The sequence below is a fragment of the Grammomys surdaster genome, unplaced genomic scaffold (genome assembly GCF_004785775.1).
Source record: "Grammomys surdaster isolate TR1022 unplaced genomic scaffold, NIH_TR_1.0 134, whole genome shotgun sequence".
Classification (NCBI taxonomy): domain Eukaryota; kingdom Metazoa; phylum Chordata; class Mammalia; order Rodentia; family Muridae; genus Grammomys; species Grammomys surdaster.
The window spans coordinates 4,603,877-4,613,041 of record NW_021604592.1 but is presented as its reverse complement, the minus strand read 5'-3'; the positions used below and the strand labels follow the sequence as shown (position 1 = coordinate 4,613,041).

Genomic DNA, 9,165 nt, shown 5'->3' with positions numbered 1-9,165 from the left:
GGAAGGAAGGAAGGAAGGAAGGAAGGAAGGAAGGAAGGAAGGAAGGAAGGAAGGAAAGAAGGAAGGAAGATCTACCTCAAGAACAGACAAATAAAACACCTAATATTAAAAACAGGAAAAAAAATTCCATGAAAATACCCACCTGGAAGTTCCCACCATGATAGTATTCCTTCAACCATGCTTCAAAATAAATTCTTCCAGCCTTCAGATGTTACTTGATACATATTTTGCCATAGTGATAAGAAAAGTAACACACACAGAAAAGAAATACAAAGAATTGGGTTTGTCATGGTACACCTGAGCATGTGATTGAAAGGCTTTCTGGACTTTAGGGAAAATAAGGAAGACTTTTGAACAGTGAGACAGTGAAACCGTCGAGTTCTGTAAATGGTGACTAATGGGACATTCTGGTGGGAACTCAATGTGATTATTGAAGGCCTAGCTCAAGAGGTTTTATAGGAAAACGAGGGAGGTATCAGGGACTGAGCTAGAAGAAATTTGTGTTAGATTATGGCAAAGAATATGACCACATACTGCCCATATCCTAAACATTTGAGGGAGATTGAAATAAAAACTAGTGGGCTAAGTTATTTGGCAGAGAAAATTTCAAAACAGCATAGCCTTTAGGGTGTGAAATGGTTCTTGCTTACTGTACTTAGCTGTGTTTCCTGTGAGTTTTGAAAAATAAGTGGACCATAAAGACACGAAAATAGAAATGAAAATGGAATTTTAAATTTGAAGCAAATTTAAAGCTTCAGATAAAGTAGCTATAAACAAAGCAGTGGTAACAGTTTGAGATTTGCCTAATCAAATGAGAACATTGTGATTTACCCAAGGATGAATGGGAAGGCACCCTGAAGGCCAAAGCATAGGCTTTATGTTTTCTGACTTTGCTCAAATCTCTCCTGCTATGTCCCCGACTCCTCCTTCATTTTGGAATGGGTATATTTACTCTGTACTATTATATATTAGAAGTATATAATTTGTTGTATTGTGTTTTATTTGTTGTTTGTTTGGTGAAGCTCAACATTAAAAATACCACATTTGGAGATGGCTCAGCAGTCAAAAGCACCAGATGCTCTTCCAGAGGACTTGGTTTCAACTCCCAGCACCTACATGATGATGGCTCACACCTCTGAAACTATAGTTCCAGAGGATCTGAGTTTCTCTCTACTCCTTTACCAAATGGTTTCTATCCCTTTCTTCACCCTTATCCTTCTGAAATACACACAATTCTTTGTATTCACTTAATAATTTCCTTCTGGTCCCATAGATATTCTTCATTCTTCATGTTCTTTTATTACCCTTCTAACAGCAAAATTAAACAAACTAGCTAACATCAAATTAAAATGTGTATGCAAACCAAGGAGGGAAATTAACAGTGTAAAAATACACTGTAAATATTGGAAGACAATATTTTAATTACTTTTCTGAGATTACAATATAATTATACCATATCCCCCTTCCCTTTCCTCCATTCAACCCCTCCTAAATACCCCTCCTTATTTCCTTTTCAATTCATGACCTTGATTTTCGCTAATTGTTGTTACATACATAGATACATATGTTCATACATACATACATGTGCACACACAAATATACATACACAAAAATAACTCCTAACTACATAAACACAATATGAAAAACTAATATATGAAATATATATAAAGAGCTGAAACAACACAGTAACAAGAAAACAACTCAAGTATCAAACTTGCAAGAGGCTTGCACAGATATTTCTAGAAAAAGAACAGTTAAAATCACAGTACAGTATCACCTGTTACCTACCATAGAAGCTATTGTTAAAGACAAAAGACAAGTATTTGATAACAATTCTGGAAAAATTAAAGCTGCACATTTGGTGAGAATGTAAATTTTTAATTTATAAATTAGTTTTTTATAAGACATTAATTATTAATATACATTATTGATTCATTATAGGAAACTCTATGGTAATTCCTAAAACACTTACAATGTAATTGCCTTATGATATAGCAATCCCACATTTATTTTCCGAGACATTAGAAATCAGTTCATTAAAGAGGTATCTTCACTCTTAACTGTATTTACTGAACTCCAATTCATAACATGAAAGATATAAAATCAGTGTCCACAAGCACGTAAGCAAAGAGGGAAAATATGGTGTGCATGCATAATGGCTTTAAGTAATGCTGTTATTTGTGCTAACATGGGTAGAATTGCAGAAAGGTATGCTAAACGGTATGAGCAAAGAACAACTACCACACCTCCTTAGTTATAGCGGGGACATAAAACAATTTAGTTCATAGAAGACAAAAGTAGAAACTTGGTTAGAATCTATAAGAAAGATACGGAAAGTAGAAAAATAATAATTAGCCAACACAAAGTCTTAGAACACATGTTTTTATTTTGAAATCTATTTTACAGCATGAATAGAATAGACAAGTATGTCTTGCAGGATACGATGATTAAGTGTAAATTTCAAATGTTCTTATCACATGAAAATTAGTGTTTTAGGAAATAGATATGTTGATTTGTCAGAGGTTGTTTCAAGGATCTTAACATCAGTTTGTATGCCATAAATTAGACAATTATAAATTGTTAATTTGTGCTATTTTTAAGAAGACATAGTTTTTTTTCTCTTTTATTACATACATTTATTTACTTGTTCATTTGGAGTATGTGTTGCCTGACCATTCTGCAGAGCATATGTGTGGAGATCAAAGAACAGCTCATGAATGGTAGTTCTCTCCTTCTACCATGTGAATTCATGCGATGGAATTCATATTACCATATATGATGGCAAGCATCCTATCCCATGAGCCATCACTTCAGCCTCACACTACTTTTTCTACATTTTGCTTTTAAACAAGTACTGTTGAAGGGTGGACAGGGAGGGGAATAATTAATAATAATAATTATTGTTGTTGTTGTTATTATTTCTGCATGCACAGTGACAAAATAGTATTGTAAGTTACATTTGTGTATAATTTGACTAACGATAATAAATAAATAAATGAATAAATATCCAGATGCCTTAGTATTTTCTGTTGAGACAGGATGAAAAGATACCTCTTTTGTGCCTCAAAAGAAGGTCCAGCGACAGGCCAAAGCGGGATCCCTCTAAAGGGGAGGCCCCCCAGTCCTGATGCTATTACTGAGGCTATCGAAGTGCTCACAAAAAAGGGCCTATCGTGATGGCCCTCAGAAAGACCCAAAAAGCAGCTGAGTTAGATGCAGATATTTACATCCAACCAATTGACAGAAGCTGCTGACCCCTGTGGTTGAGTTAGAGGAAAGCTAGAAGTTGAGGAGGAGGATGGCCCTATAGGAGGACCAGTGCCTCAACTAACTTGGACTTGACCCCTGAGATCTCTCAAATACTGGATTACCAACCAGGCAGCATACACCAGCTGATATGAGTCCCCCAACACATATACAGCAGAGGACTCCAGGGCCTGGGTTCAGTCAGAGAAGATGCACCAAACCCTCAAAGGACTGGAGGCCCCAGGAAGTGGAGAGGTCTGGTGGGCTGGTGGATAGGGGGTGGGAACATTCTCATGTAGATGGGGGGGGGCACAGAGGTATAGGATGTGGAACAATCAGAGGGTAGACCGGGAGGGGGAAAAACTCTAGAGTGCAAGTAAAAGATTAATTAAAAAAAAAAAAACTTTGGAATTTTATGAAGTCCCATTTGTCAATTCTTGATCTTAGAGCATATGCCATTGGTGTTCTGTTCAGGAACTTTTCCCCTGTGCCCAAGTATTCGAGGGTCTTCCCCACCTTCTCTTCTATTAGTTTCAGTGTATCTGGTTTTATGTGGAGGTCCTTTATCCACTTAGACTTGAGCTTTGTACAAGGAGATAAGAATGGATCAATTTTCATTCTTCTACATGTTGTCCTCCAGTTGAACCAGCACCATTTGTTGAAAATGCTGTCCTTTTTCCACTGGACAGTTTTAGCTCCTTTGTCAAAGATCAAGTGACCATAGGTGTGTGGGTTCATTTCTGGGTCTTCAATTCTATTCCATTGATCTTCCTGCCTGTCTCTGTACCAATACCAGGTAGTTTTTATCACTATTGCTCTGTAGTACAGCTTGAGGTCAGGGATGGTAATTCCTCCAGAAGTTCTTTTATTGTTGAGAATAGTTTTCGCTATCCTGGGTTTTTTGTTATTCCATATGAATTTGAGAATTTCCTTTTCTAACTCTGTGAAGAATTGAGTTGGGATTTTAATGGGGATTGAATTGAATCTGTAGATTGCTTTTGGCAAGATGGCCATTTTTATTATATTAATCCTGCCAATCCATGAGCATGGGAGATCTTTCCACCTTCTGAGATTTTCTTTGATTTCTTTCTTCAGGGACTTGAAGTTCTTGTCGTACAGGTCTTTCACTTGCTTGGTTAGATTCACACCAAGGTATTTCATATTATTTGCAACTATTGTGAAGGGTGTCATTTCCCTAATTTCTTTTTCAGTCTGTTTATCAAGAACTCAAGAAAGTAGACTCCAGACAACCAAATTACCCTATTAAAAAATGGGGTATAGAGCTTAACAAAGAATTTTCAATGGAAGAAACTCAAATGGCCGTGAAGCACCTAAAGAAATGTTCAGTGTCCTTAGTCATCAGGGAAATGCAAATCAAAACAACTCTGAGATTCCATCTTACACCAGTCAGAATGGCTAAGATTAAGAACTCAGGTGATAGTAGATGCTGGCGAGGGTGTGGAGAAAGAGGAACACTCCTCCATTGTTGGTGGGACTGCAAGATGGTGCAACCACTTTGGAAATCAATCTGGCGGTTCCTCAGAAAATTGGACATAACATTACCTGAGGATCCAGCTATACCACTCCTAGGCATATACCCAGAAGATGCTCGAACATATAACAAGGACATATGCTCAACTATGTTCATAGCAGCCTTATTTATAATAGCCAGGAGCTGGAAAGAACCCAGATGTCCTTCAACTGAGGAATGGATTCAAAAAATGTGGTATATTTACACAATGGAGTATTACTCAGCTATTAAAATCAATGAATTCGAGAGGTTCCTAGGTAAATGGATGGAACTAGAAATTATCATCCTGAGTGAAGTAAGCCAATCACAAAAGAACACACATGGTATTCACTCACTGATTATTGGATATTAGCCCAGAACCTTGAAATGCCCAAGATGCAACTCACAGGCCACATGAAGCTCATAAAAAAGGAAGACCAAGTGGGGGTGATTCAGTTCTTCTTAGAAGGAGCAACAAAATACTCAAGGGAGCAAATATGGAGACAAAGTGAGGGACAGAAACTGAAGGAGGGGCCGTCTGAAGACCTTTCCACCTGAGTATCCATCCCATGTGCAGTCACCAAAGGTAGATGCTGATGTGGAAGTCAGGAAGTACATGCTGATAAGAGCCTGATATGGATGTCTCCTCAGAGGCCTTCAAGAGTCTGACATATTCAGAGGCAGATGCTCACAACTAGCCATTGAACTGATCATGAGGTTCTCAATGGAGGAGTTAGAGTGAGGACTGAAGGAGCTGAAAGTGTTTGTGGCCCCATGAGGAGAGCAACAATACCAACCAACCACAGCTCCCAGGGTCCTAACCACCAGCCTGGGAGCACTTATGGAGGGATCCAGGGCTTCAGCTGAATATGTAAGAGTGGAGGGCCCTGCCGGGCACAGGTGGAAGGAGAGATCCTTGACCTCATGAAGGCTGGACGCCCCAGGGGGTGGGAATTTTGAGGGTGGGGAAGTGGGAGTAGGGGGGGTAGATGGGGGTTACATCCACGGAGAAGAAGGAGGAGGGGTAAGGGGATGGGGGGTTCCCGGGTGGGTGGGGGATGGGGTAAGGGGATAACATATGAAATGTAAATAAAATATCCAATAAAAAAAAAAAGGAAAAAAGAAAAGGCTCAAGGCTGCAGCATTTCTTTGCGTCTTCTGTGGGTTTTACCATCATTCTACATCATACATCAATTCCATGAAGATTTACCTGATGGTCACAAGGATTTTAGGTGAAACGAACAAGTAGTCAGTGAATAGCTACTACGACGACTAAAAATACCCCAATCTATTATGATCCTGGACCTGCCATATTCTAGGTCACCACAATTTCAGAAGTTCTATCGGTCAGTGAGCCTTTTAAGAGTCTTTTGGTGGTAGTGCACGCATTTAATCCCAGCACTCAGGAGGCAGAGGTAGGCAAATCTCTGAATGTGAAGTCAGCCTGCTTTACAGGGTAAAGCCAGGACAACACAGAAAAAAAAAAAACAGTCTCAAGAAAACATCATCGTCATCGTTGTCATCGTCATCATTGTAGTGGTAGTGGTGGTGGTTATAGTAATCTCTGACATAGATGTGGCTTCTTCTGGACACTTCAGTTCATAGCCACATAACAAATTCTAAGTTAGGCCGGCCTGCCTAACTTAGACTCTAGTTCAAAATAAAGTAACTGTTAAAGCACCTGCTTAGTTCGCATAAATCCTTACCTTTAATTCCTCTACTGGAAGAGAAAAGGATTTTTAAACAATATGTATAAAGATTATGAAATGATATGAAAAACACTCACATCATTAATTGAAACACAGATCATTTTTATGATTCCAATTTTACAATTACAACAATACAAAAATCATTTTACAAGAAATATATGTAAAGACTACACAAAAAGATACCAGCATATAGTAAGGTGCTTATTGGTGATTTCTTTGGTTATTCTTAAAGTTTTGTAAATGCTCTATAATGCTGGTAACATCAACTTTCATATACAAATTAATTTTTAAGTAGCTAATCTATGCATGTAATCATACCTTTCATTCACAGTGTTATTAAAGCCTTGTTCATTTGTATCATACAGTTCAGAATTAAACTTTCACAGTCACCTCTGGCAAGCAGGGATCCTGGGTTGAAAGTGTTAAAAAAGAGACGACATCAAGTGGTATCCCTTCTTTATCAGCATCATCATATCTTTCTTAAGTTTCTCTTCCTATTAAATTATCTTTGTGGAAAGAAAACCTTTACCGTGAGAGTGTCTCTCAAGACCACAGCACAATGCCTAAGTGACTATAAATGGTCCCTGGCCACAAAAGGAAACAGCTTGACTGTTCTTTGATGATCAAGAGATTGCCCTGGATTAGCTACATTAATAAGAACCCAGGAGTGCAGAGCAAACTACTGGGCTAATTTGCTGAGATCAAAATTATACTACCAAATTTTCAAAGATAAAGGGAAATACAGAGAACTTGCTAAGATTTATACAACCGCATAAACAGTGAAAAGCGTAATTCAAATCAGGTTCATAGTGATCCTAAATCCAAATCTACTACTCGGAATTTATATGGGGAGCAGAGGGAGACAAATTAGCTGATTTTCCTTACACATTTTCTTTTCACTAAATAAAGAGTTTCACTTTCAAAAGTCAACGTGGCTCCAGCTTTTGGATGTACAGCTCAGTGGATCCTGGACTTTTTTGTGGTTTGCAAATTGGTAGGGTCTGTGAGGAAGAGGTTGTTGGCTGTGACGAGTTGGGACAAGCTCCCTGAACTCTCCTAAGAAACCACACCAGTAGTAACCCCATCCTCCATGAGTCCATCATCAGATACAGGTGAAGCTGAGGCTGACACAGTCTCGCTGCATTTCACCTTCTCTGATGAATTAGTTGACCAGGTCATGACTGAGATGATCCATCTGTTGAATCAGGTGGTTACGTTGTAACCTGTCCTTAAATAAACTGCTATCTAGAGAATGTGCTTGAAATAATAAGCTTAATATTCATTTGTACACTCCTGTTTATGTAATTAGAAAAAAAGAATGAAATTTGATTTAAATGCAAGTGAAATATTCAAGTAAGAAAACACTGTGCATATGTGGGAGAGGAAGCCCTTGGTCCTGTGAAGGCTGTGGGGGAATTCGAGGGCAGGGAGGTGGGAGTGGGTGGGTAAATGGGGACACATCCTCATCAAAGCAGGAGGAGGGGGGATGGGGTAGGGGGTTTCTGGGTGGGGGAGGAAATGGGGAAAGGGGATAACATCTGAAATGTAAATAAAATATCCAATAAAAAAATAATTTCGAAAAAAGAAAGAAAGAAAACACTGTGCATTGCTCTTAGATCTGGCTTCTAACCAAACTGTAGCAAATAAGGTAATCGATTCCTATTTATGTTGTGGCACATATGTTGATTTATAATGCCTCTCAGAGGAACTCATAAGAGAGAAGAGTGTGAAATCTATGTGTTCCCTAACACCTTACTTAAAAGGATGCAGTTCCCTTTAAAGTCAATTATGGCACAATTGAATGCTTTGATAACCCGCTAGAACTAGCAGACACAGTGTTATTACTGAGCTAGAGGAAAGGAAAACCCCCGAGGGGCCTCTGGCCTCTGTCATTTCTCTACAGTCAGCCCCCTCATATCCCTCATAACAGTGACATAGAAAATTCTCTGCCATCACAGCTAGGTCGGCGTCTGACGCTCTTCCCTTCACTGTGAATTCTCCATCCTCAGAGGCCTCTATGTGGTAACTGGCAGGGTTCAAGTGGAGGTAATGAGCCGCATTCCATGTCTTCCGTACACACCTCCCATTATTCTTGCAAAGGTGACGACTGCACACCTCAGCCGCTCTGGTCACATTGATTATGTAGCTGCCAAAGTCAGAATTCACAAAGCGTTTCACCTTTGTACAGTTCTCCTGGAAAGGTTTAAAGAAAAAAAAATGGATCAGAGGTTATAGAGCCAGAGGCAACTATTCAGAATAAACCAGAAGGATGGTTTTTTCCTACCAAAAGTCAGAAAATTCTTGAATTCTACTATAACCCAAAGGACTCACATCAGAAACGAGAAAGGCTCTAGAGGCAGAAGGTGTTCTAGTTAGTCAAAGTAGCTGAACTAGCAAGCTAGCCTTAATCAGCATGTAGGTCCTTGCCTTTCTTCAAATCATACATTGTTTTCTTTCCCTCCTTCCTTCTTTCTTTCTGTCTCTTTCTTTCTTTCTTTCTGTCTCTCTTTCTTTCTTTCTTTCTTTCTTTCTTTCTTTCTTTCTTTCTTTCTTCCTTCCTTCCTTCCTCCCTCCCTCCCTCTCTCTCTCTCCCTCTCTCCCTCTCCCTCCCTCCCTCTGTCTCTCTTCCTCTCTCCCTCTCCCTCCCTCCCTCTGTCTCTCTTCCTCTCTCCCTCTCCCTCCCTCCCTCTCACCCTCCCC

At 39.3% G+C, this 9,165-nt stretch overlaps 1 protein-coding gene across 1 annotated transcript in view; it reads right to left on the bottom strand.

Moving 5' to 3' along the window:
• Positions 1–8,247: 8,247 nt before the first annotated feature.
• The window catches only part of LOC114617076 (hyaluronidase-4), a 12,385-nt gene continuing 11,467 nt past the window's right edge, over positions 8,248–9,165 (bottom strand). Inside the window, exon 3 of the mRNA XM_028762595.1 lies at positions 8,248–8,658. Coding sequence (XP_028618428.1) covers positions 8,248–8,658 — 411 coding nt within the window. The remainder of the gene's footprint in view (positions 8,659–9,165) is intronic.